The sequence below is a fragment of the Motacilla alba genome, chromosome 6 (assembly GCF_015832195.1).
Source record: "Motacilla alba alba isolate MOTALB_02 chromosome 6, Motacilla_alba_V1.0_pri, whole genome shotgun sequence".
Taxonomy (NCBI): Eukaryota; Metazoa; Chordata; class Aves; order Passeriformes; family Motacillidae; genus Motacilla; species Motacilla alba.
The window spans coordinates 35,510,215-35,537,452 of record NC_052021.1 but is presented as its reverse complement, the minus strand read 5'-3'; the positions used below and the strand labels follow the sequence as shown (position 1 = coordinate 35,537,452).

General features: G+C 36.5%; 1 protein-coding gene across 6 annotated transcripts; it reads left to right on the top strand.

Moving 5' to 3' along the window:
• The first annotated feature begins 133 nt into the window (after nt 1–133).
• MSH4 (mutS homolog 4) lies at nt 134–26,928 on the top strand. 6 transcript variants are annotated; one of them, XM_038140989.1, is made up of 20 exons: nt 134–2,680; nt 4,548–4,712; nt 5,507–5,670; nt 8,241–8,351; nt 9,077–9,192; nt 9,820–9,993; nt 12,145–12,317; nt 13,088–13,155; nt 15,799–15,873; nt 16,337–16,401; nt 16,948–17,117; nt 17,949–18,085; nt 18,507–18,610; nt 19,429–19,553; nt 20,382–20,582; nt 21,744–21,862; nt 22,383–22,511; nt 23,977–24,151; nt 25,908–25,996; nt 26,337–26,925. In XM_038140989.1, the coding sequence occupies exons 1-20, from the start codon at nt 2,314–2,316 to the stop codon at nt 26,367–26,369; spliced, it is 2,760 nt and encodes a 919-aa protein (XP_037996917.1). In that variant the 5' UTR covers nt 134–2,313; the 3' UTR covers nt 26,370–26,925. The 6 variants fall into 6 exon arrangements, with proteins under 6 accessions (XP_037996917.1, XP_037996911.1, XP_037996916.1 ...); XM_038140983.1 differs by having other exon boundaries at nt 26,342–26,920; XM_038140988.1 differs by having other exon boundaries at nt 134–2,578; nt 26,342–26,862.
• The last annotated feature ends 310 nt before the right edge of the window (nt 26,929–27,238 follow it).

Genomic DNA, 27,238 nt, shown 5'->3' with positions numbered 1-27,238 from the left:
TGAGGCTCCCCTGCCTGGGCTTGCTGGCCAGTAGCAAGGAAAATGGCTTAAGAACCCCATTCCTCCAAAGTGAAGGCGAGGGAAGGACGCTGGGGGGGGGCATGTCTCTGCGGGGAGGGGGCAAAGTTGGGAATTGCAAGGAGGCATTTAAAGTCAGTGTAGGGGAGAGAGCTGTTCAGGAGCAATTTCCTTGGGACAGGTCAAGGGAGCAGGTTAGTTCTCAGCACGATGTGAGAACTGTGCCAAGGAAAGCAGTTCCAGCGTGTGTCTGTGTTGTATAAACTCTGTTAGACTGTCTTCTGCATTGTCCACTGTACCTTCTTTGGGTCTTGGCGTCCCCATAGCTCTTAATGATCACTAGGCACCTTGGTAGCCCTCCTGCAAGTCACAGGTGCATTGCCACATCAGCTTAGTGCCTGTCGAGCCTTTCTTATCTCGCAATTTCAGCTTAGGGTGTGGATCTGTCTGGTGTCTATCATATTGTAGATGTTTCTGAGCAGTCATCCCTCACAGTGGTGTCTTCAGTTCCATTTCTGTGAGGTTTTTTTGACAGAGTTGTCTCCAGGGATTGCATCCCCATGTCCATAACAGTCTTTTGTCTTAAAGCTCGGCTTTTTGCTCATCCATCATTCTGCTTTTGATGGCTCTCATCCACATCTCCGCTGTTGGCTGCAGCAGTCACCACTTTCTGGGGCTGCTGTAGAGCACCTGCACTGTCGTGGCACTGTTGGACCTCTCTGCTGGTGCGTGCCATATTCCCTATGGAAGTCACTGTTGCTTGTGCGCTTACCGCATCTCACTGTCACAGTGCTTGCGGTGTTGGTTGTCTGTATCATGGTTGGAGCTGCCCTGCCCAAGGGTGTAGCAATACTGAAGACAGGCTAGCACAGCCTCAGGGTGGTGTAGTAGTATGTTCATCTGTCTAGATACTTTTGGCAGAGACCATACGGTTCATCTCTGGGCTGTAGACAGCGGGCACAGTTATCTTTGTCTTTTGAGGGTGCCAGGCTCTGGCCTTCAGGGAGCAGGAGCTGGTATGGAAGTGAAGTGGCTGGATCTTGAATGTGCCTTGCCTTTTACAGGTGGGGCTCAATATCTGGGTTCTTTTAGCTGTGTTAGTGCAGAGTAAGCTAGAACTGGACAAAGTCAATATTTGATAGACCTTTACTTGTCATGAATTTCAAAAACAAAATGTGAATTTGAGTGCTTGAGCATTTCTAATGAATTTCTAAAGCCTACAGGCCTTTAGTTAAGGTAAAAACTCTACTTCTTTTAACTGCCCACTTGCCTGATGAATTCTTTGGTCAAATCCTGAAATTTTATCTTTCAAGGTTTGGGAAAAATGTTACAATAAAAGCCTTACAAAAAAGGCTTTGTGTTGAGTGTGAGGGAATGAGAGCACTGATCAGGTTTTATTTAATGGTAAAGGTTAACCAACAATTTAAAAGTAATTTTAAAAAAATTCATTACGGTTTTCTATGCAAGTGCACTTTTTTCATCCAGGAAAACACTGTCGAGTAGCTAGAAAGTTGGTATTTTTCCATGTTCTGTGTACAAAATGGAATCGTCTTCAGAGTTTCTAGTCTCTTACAGATTGAGATAGCCTGGGAATTAGTATGTGGGTGATACTGCATAGCAGTGCAGTACATTGCACTTTAGATTGAAATCCTGCTAATACTATTGGAGTTCTCTGATGAAAATTTGATCAATGTAATTTCCTAAGTCAGCTGTGATTTCTAAAGATCTTATACAATTATAGGTTAAAAAAGGTGTGAGTATATGGAGTGTTTCATAATGCAGGTGTATTTTGTGCCAGAGATAAAATTGTGCCGAGTCAAAATGTGAATTGAAACATTTTAGTGGTGTATGTTACATGATGGTATTATTCAAAGCAGTATTAGTGTTCTAAAACATTCTTACAAGCAAGTGTTTAAGACAACTACAGAGGTAAACCAGCTTTGTGGTTACTTCAAGGATCTTTTTTGTACCCAAACTCCTGAGCAGGAAGAAAATATTGCTGAAGCTCCTGCTAAAGAAGTCTGAATGGTGAAGAATTAATGCCGGGTAAATTATGTTGAAACGCAGTACTCTTGCTTTAAAGAGCAGAGCAAGCACTTTCCTTGCGGGGCTGTGGCCCTTGCGTATTTATAATGAAGCTCATTGCAGGCCAGCAGCCCTGTGCAGGGCTGTGTCGCTCATAGCTGCGGCTCTTCAGCGAGCACCAGCAGGGCCGGTCTGTGAGCGCGGCAGGCGGGCCGCGGTGCCGCCATTGCCGGCGGGGGCGCGGGCCGGGCGCTGCTGAGGGCTCGCACCATGGCGGGCGCGGGCGGGCGGGCCGCTGCCCCTGCCACCTCGGAGTCTTACTCGGGCCGCGGCTCTTGCACGCCGGGCGTGGGCGGGCGGGCGGAGCAGACGCCCCGCTACACCCTGGGGCTTCTGCAGACGCCACACAGCTCGGAGAGCATCGGGGGCTTCTGCAGCGGCGGGGCACGGCCGGGGGGCTGCAGCCTGGCAGGCCTCGCAGCCGGCCGGGCCGCCAGGAGCAGCGCGGTGAAGCCGTCGGTGTCCGAAAGGGGAGGTACGCTGTCTACCCGGGCCTTTATCTGTTTCCTTCTGCTGTCTTTGCTCCGGTCGGGTTCCGAAAGAGCTGTTAAAAGCGGTCCTTACGGGGCAGCAGCAGGTAACCTTTATAGCGACCTTTGTCATTTAGCCGGCCAAAACAATGGAAATAGTTCCTTGCGCATTTTTAAAGAAATCTCTCTTATTTTCTTTGAATAGTAGCAGCTGAGCTCTCTCGTGGGAACAATAAACGTGTTTGAATTGCTACACGGTGTTTGCTTTACAGGAGAGAACCGAAACATTGGTTGTGAGTTTCGGGTTTGTGTTTGATTTGTTGGTTGGTTCCGGAGTTTTGTTGTTTTTTGGTTTTATTTTTATTTTTACGCCTGGCTTTGAAATAGTTTTAAGAGCCTGTCGGTCTCGGTGTGTGGTAAAAATGTGTTCCGACAATGCAATACTGCTATTTGCCATTCCTTATAAAATTCTACTATCAAAGTCTGCATCTTGGCAGGCAGCAAAAAGAAGTTAAAATTGTGGTATTTTCAGGCAAAAAGAAACTGAAAAGAGTTGGAAATTATTTTAACACTTGCTGTAATGAATTCTGATGTACGTGTATCTTCATTGTGTATAAATTGGAAATTAGGTAAAATGTGTTTGGGTGATATATATGACTACTGAGGAATCCTGAAAAAAACCCCAAAACAGAATGCTAATTCAAATAGGACATGACTTAAATGTTGGCTTCGAGAAATACCTGTATATCACTTGGTTCATCTAGTCTTTAAAATTACTGTTTTCCTCCTGTTATGCCAGATTCGGTGCCTTCTACAGGAAGTCTCTTCTGCCAAAATTCTGACTGAACTTAGGCCAAAATCTAAGTGAATGCTATTTAACAATATATGTGTGCATTGCAGTGCTGATGTGTCCACTCTTAAAGAAGTCCTCAACCAAAGATCTGAACTAATATTTTTATCACTTGTCACAGTTTTAAGATTTAAAAAAACTGCCAACCGAACACAAAGAAAATCCCACCTCACCCGAACAAACTCCAGAACCCCAGTGCAGTAGATATTTTTCTACCAGCCAGCCTTGATAAAGACACATGTAGTTAATTGATCATCTAAAACCAATACTTATGTATTTTGTCTTGTGTGTCAGTTTTTGATGTAATATAAGAGAGAGAAACATGTGTGTTTGCATGTTTTGTAACACCTGGAGTTTTTAAAGTGGATCTGCTGTTTATATTTTCATTCATTTTTTTATCTTAGAAAGCAGTTATCTAAACTAGATTAAGGATGTCTTCAGTCATCTCAAGAGAATTGAAAAGAAGCTAATTACTTAAATAATTTATTGAAAATTTAAAATGTTCTGAGACAAAGATATTTTGCAGGACTTAAAAACGTAGATGGATCTTAAATACATGTGTGAAAGAAACTGCTGTTAACAAATAAATCCCAGATTACTGTATAATTTCTGAGAGTTGATCCCCATGAATTCAAAGGTTTATCATTCCCAAGTGGTTCTTTTTTTATTGTCCTGTTTTTTAAAAGGAATGCTCAGCTTTTAAAAAAAGGTTTTCATAAACACGTGTGCGGTTTTAGATAATGATTTTTCAAATGATGGGCAAATGTGAGATAAAGTTCATTTAAAGCATTCTTTCATTGATTTAGAATTCATTAGAATATGAAGTGATACTTAGTGAAGTGACTTCTGTTGTATTATTTCTGTTCAACAACGTATAATATTTTTTGTTAGCACTGCAGCTAATCTCATTGTAAAAGATATTCATATTAATGCAAACTTGTTTTCAAAGCAGTCTGATTTACTTCATTTTATACTTTGGAGAGCTTTCATAGAATGACATTTTGTTTGGATATCTCTATTTCTGCTAATAAAATTGAAGTTTTGTAAGCTGTTTTTGTATGTTGCTTTCTGAATAAAAAATTGTTGCGGCTGTTTTCATAATTTACTTATTTCTCTCCCCTCAGAATCATATTTTGGGGACAAAAGTTCTTGTGTAGAAAATGCTAACACATTGAATCTCACGAGTTCTTCTTCTGTGCGAGGCCTGAATAGCACATGCATAGGAAAAACACCTCTCTCTTCTGGTAGATCTGGTTGCAGAAGCCATACCCCTCTTATGGGATATTCAGGTAAGATTAACAGCTCTTAGAGGAAACAGTCCAACTTGTATTTCTGACGTTATTTTATTAAACAGTTTAATTTTTAATGTGATTATATTAAGATACTAAAATAAATTCAAAACACAATGTGTTTTGTACCACAGAGGATACTGACAAGGAACTCTACAGGAACAAGAATATACTACTTTATGTACTAAGATGATGTTTTGGTATTGCATCCTCTTACTACTTACTTTGCATTCATGTATGAATTATCAGTGTAGTTAGAATTCAGACTTCTTTCAAATTGTCAAAAATCAAATTGTATTTGTGGACATGTAGTATGGTCACTAAAGAGCCCAAATTCATGCACATCTCTAATCAGGGTTCATTTTTAGGCTTGTAATGCATTAGACATCTTATATGACATAGTTAACAAGTTTCTTAATGCAAGTTTTATGTATTTTATGTTGGCATGTTCAGAGGTGTAGAACACTAGTTCTCCAGAACACTTAGTAGCTGATGGTACATCTTGCAGTGCTTCATATGAGCAAAATGGTGTTACAGGGTAATGGTGCCTTGTGCCATGTTCTACGTATCATAAGTGCTCTCGTAATGCAAAAGTAATGGTTTTAAAGTTACTTTCTTTAGTCAGACGAATCATTATCAGTTCAGTCTTTAATGTTCTTAAAGACTGAACTGATAATGATTTCTTCCTGCATTTGTATATTTGTTTATCCTTGCTCTGTCATTTGTGATGCTTGTTGATCAGTCTTTCATTAACCTGTATTGAATGTAACTGAATATATATGACTGTTTTACAGTTACATCCTCATCTGCAGTTTCTGCTCATACTGTTGCATCGGTTATTGTAGCTGTAGTAGAAGGAAGAGGCCTTGCCAGAGGTGAAGTAGGAATGGCCAGTATAGATTTAAAAAATCCTGAGATGATATTATCACAATTTGCAGACAACACAACTTATGCCAAGGTATCTTATGGTCTAATTATTATGACTTACTTTCTTGAAAAAAAAGCTTATGGCTAATGGAAAATTAAATTTCTAGTTTGTGGAAGAGATTTCTCAGAAGTGGAAGTAACAAGTTCTAGAAAATGTGCAGTGTTGAAAAATGTGCAGTGTGACTGCTCTTTTCCTTGCTGTGCCTCAGATATTAAAGAGGCAAGAATGTTTTTCAAAAGAAAAATAGCCTTTCTGCAAATACACTGTTTGTGGGACTGACTGAGGTGCCTCGTTTTGAAGAGCATTGGGCAATACATGCTAGTAGAACTTGGAAGTTTTATTCACCAGGCAAAACAACTCTGAGAACAGAAGTGCATAAATCTGTGTGTGTGATAGAGTAATTATAGTTCTGGCATTGGTTACATAAATACTCGGTCTCAGTCTGAAAGGAAATTTTCTCAATTTACAGCCAGCACTGCATATCCTGCATTAATTTGGTGAGTAATCTCTGGTTTATGCAGCAACAGCATTAGTGAAACACCTTGTTTCACGGGATATTTTGTAGTTATGCATACTAGAAAATAATGTGGCTCGTAGCATCTTTACAATATTCAAAGCAACAAAAGCTATATTATGACAGTAAGTAGCTCTGACTCAGAATATAAACAACCATCAAATCTGTTTACTAAAACAGATGTTGTATAATGTTGTACAATGTATATTGTACAACATTGGTGTCCATTACAGTTGTTGTATAATGTACAATGTTGTATAATGGGTTTCTTTGTTTTATTTTTAAGTATTAGTACTTATAAAACCTGTTCCGGTCTTTACATACATAGCTACATATTGAACATCCTCTATAGCTGCCTCTCAGGCCGTGGCCAGATTGTTCATTGTTTTCCTGCCTTACCAATATAAAAGCTGGCATTTTCTTTGTACACATATGTTCCTAATTTTCCATTAAGATTACTGAGTTCTCCGTTCTGTGCTCATACCTGATACTGCATTCACCATCCAGTCAAAGAAAGAGAGATGCTAGTGTACAACTGCTTTTTCCCTAATGCAGGAAATGACCTAACAGCCCAATTTCTTGCCTTAATCTCTCACACCTTTAACAGTGTGTGAAACAATCCATGGTCAGAAGTTTATGTCCACGGAGGAGAAAGAGGAGTTCTGTACCTTTTATTCTCGAACAAAGGGAGAGGCCATGGGGCGGTACGTGATGGGGTCTCTCAAGTTGTTGGAGGACTGCAGCCTGCTTGTTATCCTAATCTTCCCGGTTGCGGAACCTTTGCCCGTTCTCTACTGGCTGAGGTACTTGGGAGGTACAGACTTCCTGATGTGCCTGCGAAATGTGCCCTTAATATGGCTCCCCCCTGTATAACATACGATACATGACCATTAAAATTAGCTTTGAGTCCACCTTGACTGTGGAAGTTAATATTCTTAACCCTATTAAGTCTTTGTTCTTCTCAAAGTTGAGGAGTTGAGCATGACCTTGGCTAAGCACAGTCTGTGTCAAATTAGTAACATTTTTTGAAATTAATGGTTTGTCCTGTTACTTCCTTATCTACAAGTCTGGCCCTATCTGCAGGCAGATTCACACAATCTATTTGTAAAGACACATTCATCGTACTCCTTTCAACAATTCTGTCCTATCTGCTGATCAGCTGTTACTTTTGTTTTTGAATGTTCTGCAGATAATTTCAGGAAAGTTTTCTTGTATTCTTTATGTTCTTCAAGATTTGCTGAGCTGTGATGCCACTGGAAAAAACTTCCTAGTGGTTAGCAGCTGTGAAGGGCAGTGACAGCCTTCCCACCCCAAATGCCCTTAGATAATTTTTTTTGTGTATTTTTTTGTGCTTGTTTACCTTTTTACTGGGACATCATCTGTCCGTTCCTGCACATCTTAACTTGTAAGCAGTTAAAATATAGTCTGCTTTTTCATGTTTCTCCCTTGAGAATTTGTAAATGCTGGTATAAATTAACATAAATGCATAATGTTGTTTGTCCTTTCTTATACAGTAGAAGAGCATATAATCTACTAATAATCCTTACAGGATGTGTGCATAACATAAAGCTGGTAAAATATGTGCATTTTTGGATATGTTAATAATGAGATAAATGTTACTGGAGGAGATTAAAACAAAATAAAAAACTAGTCTCAATCAAAAGATTAGTAGTATTCAGATATGTTTTATTTCTTCATCATCCAGAGCACCTTTGACCTTCCAGCTGCAAGCCCAGAAAGTTGCCATCTGTTGAAATAAGTCCTTTTCCCCCATCATAGCCGTGGAACATAGTTTGGGATATTTATGTCTTACTTCAATGGGAAGCATAATTCTGTGTTCAAATAACAGTGGATAAGCTCTAAATTTTGTTTGTTTGTTTTTAATTTAGTTTCATGTATATTTAGATACATGTTAATTTGACTCATTAATTAATTTGGCTCACTACATGCTAGTGTAGAAGTTAGCAGATAATTTGGAACTTCTAAAGTACAAGGGTTCTGTATTTTGTTATTGCTGGGCATTATTTAAAATATTTGAGAATGTATAATTTTTTTTATATTGAATTGTTTTGAATTTTTTGTCCAGGTTATTACTAAACTCAAGATTTTAATGCCACTAGAAATAATAATGTCAAACACTGCCTGTGATGCAGGGAATACAACAAAATTGTTCAGTCTGATAACAGAGCATTTCAAGGTGAGATCTAAAATTTCATTCAATGTTTTAGAGTTCTTGTTGATCACTTTTATATGATGGTTGATTGAAGAATTTTACACAATTTTTAAAATCTTAAGATTTTGTTTTCTATGATTTTCAGGTCTAATTTTAGAATGGTAGTGAATAAACTAAAAGCAGCTCCCATGCTGCTACTTCTAATGCTGACAGTTACAGAGAGAGGTAAATTGCTGATGAAAGCTGAAAGTTTTGAATTTGTGGCATTGGGTAATACCGAACCTAGGAAAGATACAGAAATTAAAAAATGAAGCATTCTTCCTTGTTCTCTCAACCTGATAAATCGGTGGGGCTGATGTGTCATAGAATCGGAAAAAGAGCACTGTCAGGGTAAAAGAGGGTAAAATGAACTAGTATAAGTAATTTATGCGTATTAAAGCCTCAGAACCCTTGAAAAAACCTGTTAATTACAACCTGAATTGCTTAATTGCTGCAGAGCTGATGGCTTCTTCATGAGTGTTCTTCTACTTCCTGACCTCTCTCCTCTTTCTCTCACATAAATGACTTGTGCATCACACACCTCCAGTTACACTGATCTGCTTGCGCAGGTAAGCTAGAATGAATACTTCGATGAAGACAGATTGCAGAATCAGTTGATAGATTTCTTGGGAACATGTATCCCTAGAAAACTATAGAAGTCTCTCTGATGTAACTTTTAAAACTATTTGCTTTCATCCCCATCTTCACAGAATGTGACTTTCACAACTGTCCAGAGAAAATACTTCAATGAAACAAAGGGTTTGGAGTACATAGAACAATTGTGTGCATCTGAATTTAGCACCATTTTCATGGAAGTCCAATCAAAGTATGTTTAAATAAGGAAAAGCATACTGTTTCCAGATAAGTTTTTAACAAAATTATTTTCTGTACTCATTACATATATGTGTGTCGCAAAAGTTAGAAAACTCTTGACAGATCTGTCTTTTTATTTTGCCCTCCAGTGTTTCTGATATATGTAGAAATGTAAATAGAAAGCCTGTTAGAGTTGAGCAGTTTTTTGAGTTTTCACAGCTTTCCACTTTGTCTTTTTCATTCTTTCCTTAAAGATACGTTTCAAGAGCTAGCTGTGACTGCCTTTCTTTCTAGCCTCAGCAAGCATTTTCTATGTACCAACAATTTTAAGTGTTGATACTTGGTGACCAGGGTCTTCAAATCACATGTGCCTGTTGAAATATGTATGTTCACAACACCAGTGATACAGTGTAGGCTGTCAAGTGTACAGAGACTCAAACATTTATGAATATTTGATCTGCATGAATATATGTACACTAGGCATGGGTTTGTGCATATTTGAAATATACTGCTTTTTCAGTGCTATCAATCGCAGTAGTTGCCAAGCCACAGTAGCGTAAATGTTATTTCTGTAGTGCACTACTTTTGTCATGTTTCAGTAGCAGTATTCAACATTCATAAAAGATTGTTTCTTTCCAAGGTATTACTGTCTTGCAGCTGCAGCAGCTTTGCTGAAATACGTTGAATTTATCCAAAACACTGTTTATGCTCCTAAATCACTCAAGGTTCGTTTCCAGGGAAGTGAGAAAACAGCTATGATAGATTCATCATCAGCACAAAATCTTGAACTAGTGATTAATAACAGAGATTCTCGGTAAGTATAGTTTTTGCAAGTTACGTTTTTATAAAGATGGATTTCTCTAAGATTCCTTTATATTTGTGTCAAAGAGCTGACCATTACATTTATTTCTGTATGAGAGAACTAGCATACTATTCAGAGGTTCTAAAAAAATGTCTTGACACAGAAATATGTTACAATTCAGCACAAAATTTCTAGCACAGGAAATCCTAAAGTGAATTGTAGAAAGAAATGATGCATAATCATCTTTACATTGATGTGTATGTTTTATTCAGACTTTAAAAAATTATTTATGCAAAATTGTACAGACTGGGAAATGAAAGAGGTAGTATTTCTGCAAGTTTCTTACGTTGGATGGAAACACCTGCAATTTACTCATTTTACACAAGAGACATGCTTCAGCCTTGAGAGGTTGTTTTGTTTCCTTTTAGATCTAATAGTGGGAAAGACAGTAATTTCTATCATGATGGGAATGTGCAATGTGGTACTTGATTGCATGGTAGTTTTCCACATTGAGATCAGTAATTGGAGCACTTCTTTCATTGGCAGTTAGTTGCCATGTGGGCAGAAGAAACTTCAAGGCTTACTTTCTCCAGACTGTTACACTTACGGTTAGAAAGAGAAATAGCTGGTACTTGTGTTGGTCCACCTCTGTTTAGATGTCCTCTTAATCACCCTGATATAAAAAAGGGGAGCCTGGAGATTCCTCATTCTCCAAGTACGGTTCATAAGAGCTTTCCTCTTGGGGAGATACAGTAGAACCACAGAATGCCTTGCATAGGAAGGTACTTTCGGAGCAATATTTTTCTGAAGAAATATTTTTCTATTCTTAATTTCACAGGTGGTTTTGAGAGGAAGGTGGTTACAGGAGGAACTGAGCAACAGTAAACTGCTTTAAGTTTCTCTGGATTTTTTTTTAGCATTATTGATGCAGAATTTTTGCTGATCCATTGGCAAGTTTGAATCAGCCAGACGTAGCTATTTTTATTACATAGATCTTACCCCCGAAGCCTGGTTAGATATCTTTGTATGGGGTATCAGGAGGTAAAAGTTAATAGCACAGGCACACACCAGAAATACCTAAGTCCAATTTGGGTGCTAATCTTAATTCTGGAGGGACTTGTCTCTCTTCATTTAGCTGTGCAGGGAAATAAGTCCTCAACTGTGTAAAGATAGGCACTGTGGATACTCTCCCAAATGTAGAGTTGCACTTAAGCAACTCTACTGCACTTAGGCCGTGCAGTAAATGCACCCTTAATACAAGTGGGTTTGAATTTCCCCATTTCAAAAAAAATTCTCTTGACTATTGCTTTGCTTTTTTTATACCATGGTATTTCAGGGTGTTTCTGCTCACTCTATCTACCTACCTACCTACCTACCTACCTATCTCTCTTTGTGGTGTTTGTTTTGTGTACTTGCATCAGGTTTCTTCCTATTCAAGTTCTGGTTTAAATCAATATGTTATTATGGCCCCGGTATTTCATGGTTCATCTTCCAGCCAATAGCATAGAAGACTTCAGGTTTGTAAAACTATTTGACTGTGTAGTAGGTGTAGATATTATAGGTGGCTTATTCTGCATAGATGCAATCACCCTTAAGTGTGAAACCCTGGGATATATAACATGTAAAAGCCATAAAGATGAAGCTAATACTTAGAAATTATAAGCATGTTCGCTCCTATGTTGACTGAAATACGTTCTTTAAAATAATAAAACCAAAAAATATTTATCTTCTTGACTTCTAAGTGTTTTAAATTATTTTCAGAAATGTATTTCAAGTAAATTATTCTGATTAATATTTGATCTCTAATTATATCTTGATAATTTGCCTCCTTGTGTAGGGTTTGTTTGTTCATTTTAATTAGTTTGAGAGGGAAAATGTGAACTTTATCACTGCAGTAGCAATGAAATACTATGACAAAATATTAATAAAATACCAAGTATTTCTATACTTACATAATTGAGGGCTAATATTATATTAAATTACATTGAATTACCTAGCTTCCTAAACTGCTGGAGTTCATATAATATATGGCAAACGGGGAGATGCTAAGTATGCCAAAGCATGCCTCAGATTTGTAGGATAGTCTAGCCTATAAATGTCTCCTGACACTTGCATTCTCTTTTTTTGGTGTATGTGTTCTTCACATCTATTTTATTTTCAAAGGAATGGTCACACACTTCTTGGTGTTCTAAATTACACTAAAACTCCTGGTGGAAGTCGAAGACTTAGATCCAATATCCTGGAACCTCTAGTTGATGCTGAAACAATTAACACAAGACTGGACTCTGTTCAGGAATTACTCCAGGATGAGGAGCTCTTTTTTGGTCTTCAAGCAGGTAGTAGTTTATTTTGTAACACCTAATACTATATTTCTTTTTAAACATTTTTTTCTAATATAGGAAAGTATGTAGTGTGAATCAGTATGTTTGAAAAGTATTTTTATTGGTTTGTTAGGTGACATGGAAAGCACTTAATTTTTTTAGGTAATCTGTATTATCGTAACGATACTTTTCTCAAGTACTTTGCTTAGAAAAGTTTAATTTCTCTGAAACAGTGTATAGAAGTCTGTGAGCCAATAGCTTTGTAAAAGAGTTGGAGTTTGTCTCTTTACCTCTATGGCTGGGTATGCATTATGTTTGATGTATACAAGTATATATAATGTATGCATGAGAAAGCAAACACATTGCATAAGTAATACTTGCGTGTAAATATTTTTTTCCTGTTGCTTCATAAAACATGATCCAGAGAAAGGTAAAATACAATACTAGAATTAGTCCACCTGAAACTGGATCATATAATCTTCATCTGTGTCAAAAGAGAAACACAATTCAATCTAAGGAAAAAAAAATACTTCTGAATTGACAGATGTCTACCTGTACAATAATCACTGCATGCTTAGGTATAGTAAGTTGTAAGTATAGTTATGACAAAACAAATCAGGGTTTAGCTATTTTTAAGCTAGTTTTTACTCTGTAAATAATTTGTGACAATAGAATGTAAGAAAAAGATTAGCATTAGTATAGCTAATCAATTGTGTCCTTTCAAAGAAAATATATCTTCTTATAATTTCAGTTTAATTTCTGATGTATATATTTTTGTTTTACAGTTATCTCAAAATTCCTGGACACAGAACAACTACTTTCAGTTTTGGTACAGATTCCAAAGCAGGATACAGTATGTTTCAAAATACACCTTGGAAAAATCAATTATCTGTCCATAACATGCAGTATAGAAATGTGACGTCTATAATTCATCCTAATTTCTGCAAATGTACTTCCAAAAATGTTTGCTCTTTCGCTCCCCACCTTTATTCTTCATAAGTTTGCATTTTATTCTACAGTACTCAGATGAGAGAGACGAATTTTCTTCACATCAGCATAAATGGAAAAAGTGTTTAGTGACTTACAGTCTTAATGACTGTTACGTCTAAGAGCAAGACTATTTTTTCATTAGACCTTGCCTCATATATCGGTCTGCATGTTAATGCATTTAATAAAAATATCAAAATGGAATAAACACGTATAGTTCACCAGTGAATCTTGGTTGAGACCAGACCCACTGTAGTTAACTACAGTGAGCTTGAGGTTATTGAACCTCCACTCTGTTTCCACTAAGCATATTGAAACCATGGTGTTAAAGGTTACATTTGCCTACTGTACTCGAGTTGGATATGTCTGCCACTGCTTTTGAGGCTGATGATTCCTTACATTTATGCTTGTGTGCCAGCATCTTAGATGCTCACAACTCTTTCACCATTCAGTGTCTTCTCACATGCTGATTTACCTGCTTAGATAAAGGACTTGTCTAATTCTAGTTAAAGAAATCAGGTACAGACTCAAACAGGACAGTAGTAATAAATGCAGATAAATCTCTTTAATGACGTAATCAAAACCCAGAATGTTTATTTTTCGCAACTTTCCCTGGAGTAATGTGTAACATGAATTCATGAGTTCATCGTTATGACTAAAACAGCCACACAAGATGCTTTTTATGTATGCATAGGACCATGTACACCAAACATTTTTACTTCAGTGTTTTCACTGTTGACTGGTTCCAGAATAGCAGAGCATACTATGCACGCAACAGACATGCTTATTCAAGTGCTAGCTCAGTTGCTTTTATCAAATGCTAGATTAGGCAATTCACTATGTTTCATTCCTACTCTCCATAAAAATTTTCATTGTAAATCTTCCACCAGTCAGCAGATGAGATGCACATCTGAGAAGCCTGCAGTTTCAGTTACTAAATGTGCGAGTGGTATGTTCAGCATGAGCATTCTCTTATCCTAAGGAGGCTGTCACTCACACAGAATCACCAGATTGGAAGAGACCTTCAAGATCATCGACTTCAACCCATGCTCTAACATCTCAACTAAACCCTGGCACCTAGTGCCGCATCCAGTCTTTTTTTAAACACATCCAGGGACGGTGACTCCACCACCTCCCCAGGCAGTACTTTAAAAAATGGATTTGGAAAGGTCAATTTTTTAAAAATTACTGCTCTCCCGGTTATGTCCTGCAGTTACAAAGTATTTAGGAAAAAGCATGAGTTTCTTGGAGGGACTAATTGTCTTTTTTAAAAAAAAATAATATTTCATTGCATAAATAACATCTTGCAGTTCAAGGGGACTCCAAGGGAGAAAAGCCTTACACTTCAAAAACTTTGCTTGATCCAGTCTTGCTGAGATGTGCAGTTGAAAAATCATGTCAATGGTGAAATCATTTACTGCCCCTGGGTTGGAGTGTATCATGTCTAGAGATTCCCTTGTAACACTAGTTCAGTTAAAATTCCTGTAAGAGCTAATTAGTCAAAGATCCATTCCACTACCACTTTTTCATGTATGACCACATCCGTTCTTTTGATCTCTGATTCCTTCATGGGACTTAGACCCCATATTTATTTCATGATTAGCATTCTTCCATTCATGCATTTAACACTGTTTAGTTTTGTCTTTACAAAAAAACCCCAGCTTTATATGACTAAGTTATGAGATGCCCTCAGCCGCAATAGTAAAGCGATATTATATATGAATGAGAAAAGATTTCACATGGGGTCATGCTCCTATGTTCATGTGCTTACCTACATTTATCTGTGTTATTTCCTTTAAATTCTTTTGCACAGTGCATGTGTACTGCATATGTTATCCCCTAATGTCAGCAGCAAAATTCTTTATCGTGAGTGTTAATGGGGCACTCGAAACAAGGCCAAGGGTTTCTGTGAATGAAATATGTTGGAGAATGATCATTATTGTGAAAAAAATTTTGAAGTATTTACTGGATTTTTTATTATCATATGAGCAGATGTCTAAGATATACCTATATTAACGAAAGAGACATCAACCGAACTGGGTTATGTTGTGTTTAACAGCATTAATGGAAAAGGTTGTGAGCTTCATTGTAATACATAATGTATTTTTGAAAAATACATTTGAAAATTACTTTAAAAAATACATTTTGAAAATTACTTGGAAAAAGTCTACAAATTGTGTAGAGCTTGTATAGAGTTAAGTATACATAGAAGATGAAAAGTTTTCACAGCTTGGGCTAGCAGGGTATTCTTAGAGTCAGTCATTATCAGTTCAAACATAGGAAAATCTTAACTACTGATGGACAAACTATCACAGCAGGCACTGTAAAATTTAGGTGAACATTTTTCTGTGCAGATGTGAAGTTGTCAAAGTCAGCTTATGAAGTGTTTCAGGAATTTTCATTAAATGTATAAGCCTGTTGCTGTTAAGAATATGAGTTCTACTAGTTCTTAAGTACTTTTTAGAACAGTCATACAAATGCCTCCAATATTTGGAAAATTTTTCAACAGGTTAAAACTGCTGAATCAAAAATAACTAATTTAATCTACCTGAAGCATACCTTAGAACTTGTGGAGCCTCTGAAAGTAAGCGGTCTTTGTGTTTGGGTTTTTGTTTATTTGTTTTTGGTGGTTTTGTTTTGTTTGTTTTGTTTGTTTTTTGTTTTTTTAATAAAGTACAGACCATTTGTTCCTTATTTTTATGAAGTGCAGTTTATTACACTTCACAGACTATCTCAAGTCAGAAGGGATCAAAAAAGTAAAAAAAATAATATAATTACAGTGCACAGTACTGCCAACATACTGCCAATGTTGATTCTTAACGCCAGTTGGAAATACCCATTTCTGTCTACGCTGCGAAGAGCAGGATTCCTACCATTACATGAATAATGGATTATATACCAACCATTTAACTGAAACTCCTGCTCAGATTCCACAGACTATATATATACAAAAATGCTGATTAGCCTCACTGAATCGGAGAACTTTCAGTCCTTTTAAAAGGCTGCAAAAAGAAGTAACTGTCATGTCCTGTTTTAATCTTCAACAGGCTGCTTTAAGAAACTGTAACACACAGCTGCTAAAGGCTTATTACAATTCTCTTGAAGATACAAGGTATTTCTTATAATACTTAGCTACTGTGTTAGAAACTCTCATCTCAAAAGTGCCTGTAAGATAAAAGATGTTGCATCTTTGCTTGTTTATAGTTATGAGTATAGCTCAATTCTTTTGCTTAAAGCTGATTTTAATTGTCATAAAATCTTAGTTGTCAGCTAATGAATACAGGGATAAAAGCAAGAGAGCTGGCTGTGATAGTGGATTTGCTGCTAAATTGAACTCCCTCAGAAATAATTCTGAAAAGACAAGAGCAGTAGTTTCCTAGAGTCTCCATAATAATGCAAAAATCAAGTGTTGTGTATTTGAAAAAAATTTATATTTGAGAAATAATTTATATCTCCCAAAGATATGAATAGTATTTTTATTTTCATTCAGACTTAGGAATAGTCACAATTCATTCTGAGGTGAAACTAGAAATGAAATGTAGTGTTTTAACAGTAGAAAATTTAAAAGTAGCTTCACTTACTTGTTATTTGGGAGTGGTACTGCAAGTAAAATCATAAAGTATTATGTATCTAATTAGTGATGCAACTGGTATTGCAGATTTGGAATTATACTTGAAAAGATTACAAGTGTAATTAATGATGATACAAGATACACAAAAGGATGTCTGAATATGAGGACTCAGAAGTGCTACGCTGTTAAGCCTAACATCAGTGAATTCCTTGACATAGCCCGTAGAACATACACAGAAATTGTTGATGACATAGCAGGTATTTCTAAACTAAAATTTGTATTTATTTGGAGTTTAAAGTAGATTGCACTTGACATATAGAAGCCATGTAATTATATGTGTTATAACCTTCTCATACGTAAAAAGTATTTAGTATTGGTATGAATTGATTGTCATTCATAAGCAACTGAGATTCTCCATTTCTGGATAAAACCTCAGTTTTATTTTAATAAAATTGAATAATTATATGGTGATTCCTATATTCAAAGCTCTGCTAGTCCTTTTTCTCTTAAAGTGCAAAAAAGTTGAAGTAATGGAACAGAATTACTCCATCTAAAGCATTCTGCATAAAACATGTAAATCTTTGGTTTACCTTCTTCATTTAAAATATCTGTGTTCTTTGTTCTTTATATTTTAAACAGTCTTGATATATCTGTGGACTACCTTTTAGCTGAGGTATTAAGAGTTGGAAAATACAAACAAAAGGAGTTTTAGCATGATGTGCATTACTGTGTTTTAGTAACCTTCCTGTTTATCATTATCTCAAAATAGAAGAAAAAAAGTTTTGTCTGAAACCGATTTCCTTTTTTTAGTATAATTTATTGATTTCTAGAAAGGACCGTCTTAGTTTAGTCTATAGTCAGAAACCTAAAAGAGCATCAGAAACTTTAGCACCGGTCATATGTTAGGAAGTTCCTGTTTTATTCTAATCCTACATTCATACATAGTGAAAAATACAGATGGTACTAGTTTTGCATTTCTGAAAGCTTCCATTAACAGTTTCCATCTTTATTACCAGCAAAGGAGGGGAGGGAGAGGGGTGTACCTGAATGTATGTAGTTTGGGTTAAATCTTTGTATGTGGTATGTAGGTATGATAACGCAACTTGCTGAAAAGTACAGCCTTCCCATGAAAACAAGTTTCAGCTCTGCTCGTGGATTTTTTATCCAGATGAATGCTGATTGTTCAACATTACCTAATGGCCAGCTTCCTTCAGAATTTACAAAGGTATCTGTACAAAATATGTTTTAGCATTTACTATATTTACTGTTTACTTCATTTACTATATTTACTTTATATAATATATTAATAAACTGCACATTACACAGTAAATAACAATAAAAATAATTTCACTGAGGATATTTAGAAGTGAGTTTTAATTGGGATGTTTTTATAACTACCCTATATTCAGTTATATAATCAAAAATGTGCAAGTACATGCAATTATGTTTTGTGCAAAAATAAAGTTGTATATCTTGCTAATTGTTATCTTAAATGGAATTTTCATAAAAAATTATGTAGGAAAAATGAAACTGGGCATTGTTTTTTCTCTTTTGTTTCCCCATATGGTTCCAAAATTGGTTTTTAGAAGCTGTTTTTCCTACTGATAATGAGGCAAGCTCTTACTGTTGGTTTCAATTCCCTCTAGGTCACAAAAATGAAAAACACATACAGCTTCACTTCAGCAGATTTAATAAAAATGAATGAAAGATGTCAGGAGTCCCTGAGAGAAATATATCACATGACGCATTTGTAAGACCTGTTAAAACTATTTAATATTTGCTAAGTATATTTATTTTCTCCAATTTTCTGTTCGTGGGCTTTGAAAGCTCTCTTTCTGTTAAATTATGGCTACTTACAGCCATATTCTAAAGCTGTTCAAGTGTACCTCCTGAGACAAAAAAACCCCATAAATTGTGTATTGTATTAAACATGTTCGCAAATACATTGGCATTTATTAATAGAAGTGGTCATCATGTAAAATTTTAACGGGTGAATTACCTGCACAAAATGGCACAATGAAGGCATTAGTTTTGCATCTGTAATGCAGAATTGGTACTTTTAGTCAGTTCCTTATATTTAGAGCAGAACTGTCTATTTTTGTATCTTGTCCTTGCTGCATGTCATGTTGCTCTCCTCTGACTCACCACTTAGTAAGTGTAATGTTACCTGTCAGTTGAATGGAAATTCTGGCAACCATGTAGGGTTTTTTTTAACATGAAGATCTAAGGGAATTAGAGTCACATTTCCCATGTTAATAAAACATACTTGATTCCATAGCTATGTTTTTAGTTCATTCTCTGTAGTGAAGCTTTCATATAAGCTGTTGGTATTTGAATTGCGTGTCTTATGTCTGATCAGCAGCATGTTAGCTGAGATGATGGTACAAGATCTTAATTTACTTCCAAGAAATTTATACATTTGCTTGCATCTGGTATACATGATTGTGTTTTATCAGTGACCTTTTATCCTAAAGTATGCAGCATGGACATTATAATTCCTTTATCTCTGTAAGTTGTATTAAGTGACAGGATGTGCTGTGCAACAGCTAAATCCGTGTCTTATTTCAGAATAGTGTGTAAACTACTGAATGAGATCTATGAACACATTCATTGCTTATACAAGCTGTCCGACATTGTGTCTATGCTGGATATGCTGCTTTCATTTGCCCACGCCTGCACTCTTTCGGATTATGGTAAGTTTCTTCTTTGATTCTGTTGTAGGTTAGATAAAGACCCTTCTGATGGAGAATAACCAGACTGTTTTGTCTGGTCCCATTTCTTTTTCTGTCTCAGTAGTCTTTAGGTGGGTGTCTCTGCTCTGTCTTGGCCAGTTTTGTGCTGATGTTCTTTCTGCTTCCATTCATCGAAATTAAATTCTGCTAGTTAGCTACCATAAGCCTTCCCAGTCACTCTTCTCGAAACAGACAGTTTAAGCATATTCTGCTCAAAAGCATGAAGTGTATGGACACTCTCTGCTTACGCCTTTTTCTGTTCCATTAATGCTGGTAGATAAAGGAGCCATTGTAATTGCATTCAGAAAAGAACTGTATTCTGACAAAAATCCATAGAGATAGTTTCAGCATCAAATGAATCTTTGGCACGGTACATCTCCAAATAATCAGTATGGTAACATATAACAAAAATAGAAGGAATTGTACTTTCCTGTTTGCCATGCAAATACAGAGTACATATGTAGAAGTAACAGGAGTCCACGACCCTTGTACTTTATAAAAATACTACAGCTCTTTGCATTTTTATTACTGGAGTTCAGCCCTACTTACTAGGGAACAAAACCACGGAACATTAATTTGGAAATGAAGTTTTAGTTATGGCTTTCTTTTTGTAGTAATAAGTCATGAAAGCTTGCATGGTAATGAGAATCTGTACCTGAAAGTGGCTGGTAATTCTTCCCAAGAGCTCTGCTCTGGAAGAATTAACTTTATTTCAAAACATACTAGCTTAATAATGTAAAGGTTCCCACACTAACTCCTCGGTGTTTTACATCTTTTTTCTTGATTTAGTTCGTCCAGAATTTACCGATACTTTAGCAATCAAGCAGGGATGGCATCCCATTCTTGAAAAGATAGCTATGGAAAAACCTGTGTCAAACAACACGTACCTGACAGAGGGCAACAATTTTGCCATTATTACAGGACCAAATATGAGTGGAAAATCAACATACCTGAAACAGATTGCTCTCTGTCAAATTATGGCACAGATTGGTGAGTAAGAGCTTACAATATTAATCATCTTCTGCAGCACATTTTTTTACTGGTTAAAAATATTTATAAAGTTGAATGATTTAGCTTCCAGAATAACATTATATCTAAATAAAATATTAGCAGGTAATTTGTAGTCTTATTTTATTCTACCAGCTCTTGCATTGCTTACAGAGGCAACTGTAAGGTTTTTCATCTGCTGCTGGAAACGTATGGGGCCCCATCTGTGTGTCTTGAAGCCTCCCCAGTCTATCTTCCGAGAAGCACAGTTGCATGCCCTAGTTCTTTGGAGCACCATAAGCCAATCTAGCACCTTCTGCTAGATTGGTAGTATGCTGATCAGACACGTGTGTTAGTCATCCAAAAGAAACACCTGACTTTGAGCATACTTAAATTCCATAGAGAAACATGTTTCCAGACAAGTACAATTAGTAGATAAATAGTCAACTACTTCAAATAAAAGTAGTAACAAATATTGCAAGGTTCTGTTACTAAAGTTATAAAAGGAAACCAAGTATTCGTAAAGTCTAACTGAGATTCATTCCTATAGTCAGGAATTCCTCATGACTTTTTTCTTAGAAGTCTGGTAGCACAGGTCAAAGACCTAACTCTATAGAATGAAGCTACTTAGCAGTGGAGAATAAAATTTATCCATCATGTATTTGTGGGTTCAGCCCCCAATAACTGCAAGTTCTTGAGGAATTGCTCTCAAAACCATGAGTTTAATATGAATAAAGCGGACTGTGAAGTTTTTGGCAAAAGGTTCCTGTTTTTTCCTGTTCAGTAAAACGACTATGCTTTGAAGTCTGATAAAGGCAACATCATCTTGATTTTGGGAAAGTAACATTTCGTGGGATTAGTAAATCAGTGGCCACAGAAATGTAAAACAATCCTAGAGTTCATAGTTTTTTCTGCATCCCTTTAGACTGACAAACAGCTTCAGGCATGCGATTTCCTACAAGTTCCACTGATAATTATCCTATCTATATAATAACTTTATTCTTAGGAATTAATGGTAGAACGTAATCTTACAAAACTTTATCAAGTAAGATGCTTTCTCTGCTGTGCACAAAAACCAAGTGTAAAAGTAATTTTTTTTCCCAGTGGTGTATTCAGGCAAATGTTATAGTGATGAGAGAAACTTGTATTTAACTTGCTTTGTAGGTTCTTATGTCCCAGCAGAGTATTGTTCTTTTCGAATCGCAGAGCAGATTTTTACCAGAATAGGTATGGATGATGATATTGAAACAAATGCATCAACATTCATGAAGGAAATGAAAGAGGTATGAAATACAGCTATCCATGTCCAAGGCTCATTTTTACTGTTAAGCTAATAGAAATTGTACTAGTCTATTTCCACTGAAAGAGTGTGCTTTGAAACACAGTCAAAAATTCAGCCTTCCTCTCTTTTATGATAAACTGTAGAAAACTAGGCATCTCTTAAATAGAAAGATATTCCAATGTGAGTAAAAATCAGTGCTTTGTTGGATGGTGCTTTCAATATTTTTGGGTCAGCTTAGACGTTAAAGTATCGTTTGTACGGGCCTGAGCTCTCTCAGTTTCCCCTCACAAACTGATACCATTTTGAGGGTAAGTGATATGTTCAGTGAAAAAGAGAAAGAATGGTGTAGTGTGACCCTTGCTTGATTAGAATTGACAGCTGTTTGAAAGCTTTGGAAAGGTAAAATTGCTGTATCTCAAGAGATTTTTTTTTCTGCATTACGTTTCATCTGAAGAACATAAAAAATTCTTTTTTAAAAATCCACATTTATAGGAACGATAACACTTTGAATATTTTTCTAGATAACGTACATCATACAAAATGCTAATGATAAATCACTCATCATTATTGATGAACTTGGCAGAGGTACCGGTGCCGAAGAAGGTATTGGAATTTGTTATGCTGCTTGTGAATATCTATTGAACTTAAAGGTAATTCTGTTTTAAAGGAATTTAAGCCTTAGAATTGTTTTGTCATCCTGAAAGTAAATACAGTATTTTCTCATAATTTAACAACAGTTTCGCAAAGATTTCTTGGCTAAATACGGTATTTTGCATAACTGGTGAATAGTAAGAATTGCGGTGATAGAGGAAACATGCTGACATAAGCTGCATTTCTGTTCACTGGTTGTTGTGATTTAACTCCAGTCAGTTGCTAAACACCACGCAGCTGCTCGCTTGCTCTCAAGCGAGAGCCCAAGCCGAAGAACTTGTGGGCTGAGATAGAGATGGTTTAGTAAGTCAGGAAAGCCATATGCAGAAGCAAAATACGGAATTCATTCACCGCTTCCTGTCGGCAGGCAGATGTTCAGTCGTTTACTGCAATGCCGTTTCCTCACAGTGACTGTTACCAGAACAAGTGCCAAATGTCCCTCCTTCCTCACAGTTCTTATTGTGGTGGTGTAGTATGGTGTGAGATATCCCTGGGGTGAGTTTGTGTCAGCCATCCTGGCTGTGTCCCCCCACAGCTCCATGAACATCCCCAGCCTGTTTGCTGGTGGGACAGGCTGGGGAGCAGAACAGCCCTTGGTGCTGTGCAAACGTTGCTCTGCAGCAGCTAAAACATGGGTGAGTTATCAGTACTGTCTCGGTCACAAATCCAAAGCAGCCAACAAAAGCTACTATGAAGAAAACTAGCTCTAATCCATTTAAAACCAGGACACTGGTCACCATATCTTTTCAACTTGCTTGCAAGCTTGTAAGTCTGTCTAGAAAGAGAACAACCCAGTCTATTTAGTTTTACTTATTTAGTTTAGCTTTAGTTTTGCATTATGCTTGAATGTTAATCTTCACCTGGTGGTTACTTTTCGAAGTACAGTGGTAGTTCCACACAACTTATGAATTGGTCAGAGAGGTTAGAAACTTGTTTAGGAAAATGGAAGATGATTTTACATAGATTGCAAGTTTCACCTCTGTTGCTAGTAATTTGATTAACCTCAGGGGGTTGTTATTATCCTTTTGAGTGTGCAGGTGTTTGTTTCTCCCCAGAGTTTATTCAGAGTACTTTTGAGGGTTTTTTGATTTGAAAAGCTCAGATACTTTCTGTCACTTGTACTTTTGTTAAAGAAGTCCCTGAGAGAATTAAGCAACCATTTCACAGTTGTTCCAATCCACACCAGTCAGAGTTTGTAAGCGTTGTGGATTATCTTTTGTTCCTGATATTGTTTTCCTTCTTTTGAGAAATGAGCAGGAGAATCCTCGGTTGGAAAAGATGTATTTGCCAATGCTAGAATGCCTGCCTTAAGGATTTTCATTTGCTTTAGTAGTGTAAAGACAGCTTTTCAGTGTTTTGGAGGAAAAGCTGGACATCTGTGAGATTATTTAAGTTTTCTTATTTATTGTAACTTATTTCTGGATCATTGCCAAAATTAATTTTCTTTCTTGTTTCCTTATTTAGGCATTTACACTGTTTGCTACACATTTCCTGGAGCTATGTCATATAGATGCTTTATATCCCAATGTGGAAAACTACCATTTTGAAGTACAACATGTGAGAAGCAGTGCTGGAAATAAGGAGAAAATTGCTTACACTTACACACTTTCTAAAGGATACACAGAGGAAAAGAACTATGGTAATAGATTCCGCTGCAACTTACAGTTGGCAGAAGTTACACAAGATACTATTTCAGTTATTAGGCATCTAATAGTATTTTTTCTGATGACAAGTTTCTCTTAGTTTGTGTTAGAGAGATACCGAGAGATGCAGGTCTATCATTTGTTCAAAATAATGATGTGTTTTAGGTAACCACATAGTGAGATAGCAGTTTTGGTAGTATGAAGAACTTACATGATATTTTGTAGTGGAAGAAATCTTACTGATGTCTTATCTCCCTGATTCATATCTGTTTGAATGAGTTGAGTCATTCTGAGCATATGCTACTCGAGTTCATTTTATCTGCACTTACGGAAGTGAACGAACGTATGTATGCAGATACATCTTTAAGTTCTGTAGTGACTTAAAGATGTGTCTGCCATGAGCAGTGATATGACTGGTTAACAGCTGGTTGGCCCTTTTCAATTAGCAAAAAGGAACCAAGTTTCTTTATAAAAGGAGAGGAATTTTACAGTATATTAGGCTAAGAAAATTTTGAGAGCATCTACAAAAGCATCAGTATTCTCTGAAAAGTGGATTTACTTCTCTTTTAACTTCAGAATAAATTATAGTGTAGATTGTACAGATTGATTAATTATGGGTCAGTAAAGAAAAGAGTGAATGACAAAGATTTAAAGAAATGGGTATGTTTCCAAATACTAGATTCGCATGTTGATTGCTTGATTTAGGTAACATTTAATCAAGAGGAAATTAGTTACACATGACTTTTGCAAGCTATTGGTAACTGAAGACTAGAAATTATTCCAGCTAAGCTTCAAGTAACAGGACTTAAAACTCACCTTGATCGGAATTTCAAAATAAGTTTGTTTAACTTCAGCAGCACAAGCTCAATTTTAGATGCTACACCAACATTAACTCCACAGAATTGTATGTTTAGAGAGTAATTTCTGATAAAGTAGACCTTTAGAAACTCAGGGTTTGTGTCTTGGCTTTACCTTACTTGAGCAAAGTCACATTCTAAGGAAGGGTGCAAGGGCTCTTCATGACCCTTTTTCATTTTTAAACCTGTAGTATTAAACCACCCAATGAACCACAAGCTTTCCAGGGGTACGGATAGAGGAAAAAGTTAAAAAATCATGTTAGGCAGGAAAAAGTGTTTACATCTCTTTCTTACCACCAGTATCTGGAAGTTTGCCTGTTGGCAACTAAGAAGTTGAAAAATGACATCCCTGTCCACTGGACGTCTGGATATAATTGAGAGTGCAGTTAGCAAAACCTCTGTATTTTCTGCCAAATTAAAAAACCTGAACTGAGAAAGCTGTTAACACCATGCTGCTGGTTTCTTTCCTTTTAGCCTCCTAATATGTCTCATTGTACCCATTTTACAGTATTACTGGCAGTAGCTTGATGTTGAGGTGTGTTTCAGAGATAGCATTAAAACAAAGTAGACCTGTTATTTCATATCTCTCCAAACCTTAGCGTTTATTAACAAAAAAAAAAAAACAAACCAAAAAAAAACAAACCAAGAAAAACAAACCAACCCCCCCAAACAAAAAAAAAAAAAAACCCAACAAAACCAAACCAACAAAAAACCACGAAAACAAAAAAAATCACAGAAAAACTCGCACAAAGAGAAAATACACTGAAATTGTTTTAATAAAAATTAAAGATTTACCCCTTAGAAAAACAGGCTAAGTTAATTCTGGAAGATGTGAAATGGAAGGTAGGGATAACAATTGCATTAAAAAATCCTGATTTGTGTTTTATATGTTTAGGACTAAAAGCTGCAGAAGTGTCCTCCCTACCATCATCCATAATTTTGGATGCAAAGGAAATTACAAGTCACATTGCAAAACAAATTTTGGTATGTAGTAGAAAATTATAATGCGGTATTTCACAGCTTTTATACTACTCAAATGTATTTTCAGTTTCTGAAAGGTTACAGGATAAGTGCTGCCTATGTTTTAATGAAAATAGATTTCATTAAACTTTGTATTTCTGGAGCCAGTTCTTAAAGATTGTACTGAAGGTCACTGTTAGCTTACAACACAAAATGGCCCTTAGGCTAAAGGAGTATTGGGTGTAATGTTTGTATGCAAACCAAGAATTGTGAGATCAAAAACAGGCTAGAAAATAGCTAATACTAGTAATTTTTTTAATAGAACATAATTTATTTCGTGTTTTAATATATGTATATTTTTAAGAACAGCACAGGCAGAAGAGCACTCCTGAGATGATGAAACAGAGAGCTGCATACCAGTTAGCAATGAGATTGGTTCAGACTGCCAGAAATTCTCGACTGGACCCTGACAGTTTGCGTGTATATTTGAAAGCCCTGAAGAAAAAGTATGAAGCCAGTTGTCCCACACCCAGAAAAAATGATGAGCAACAATAACATGTAACATAGGCTGTTCTGATTTTAACGACTGCAAGACGATTCTGGGTTTTCCCGTGGTATTAGTACAGTCTTTTCACATGGTGTTATATTTTTAATTAATTGTCTAAATTACACTCAAGTAATGGAAGACCATATCCTTTATGGGTTTCCCCCACCCTGACATACCTGGAATAAAAGCATTTTCCTTCTATGAGGAGCACAATTCTTTTTGACAGAAAATACAAATCATTTTAGAGCAGTACTGAGAGGGAGGGACTGGGGCAACCCTAAGGAACTCAATTTCAGGCATGATACAAAAGCTCAGATTGCAAAAAGGGAAATGTGCCCAAATTGCCTCAAAGCAGTTTTGCTGTCAGTTCGTGTTGTGTCTTCCGAAAATGAGACCATTTTGTCCACTCTGCTGTGCTAAACACTTCTCACAATGCCAGGAAACAGATGATACTAAAACTTGAAGGAATTTAGACGTGTAAAAACAAGCTTTCTCTCCTCCAGAGCAAGGTGTTTGATGTTAGTTGGTGGTAAAGGTTAGGGTTTTTCTCATACTCCTCTTGCTCAGTCTCCAAGTCACTGCAGGATTTCCAAAGACCCTGCAGTGGAGAAGCCTCTCATCATGTTCATTCTGATCACACAGAAATACTGGGAGGGGAAGAGGACAGATAAAGATGAAATTTCCCTGAGAAAAGGCTCAGAGATCAGGGTGTTCACTGG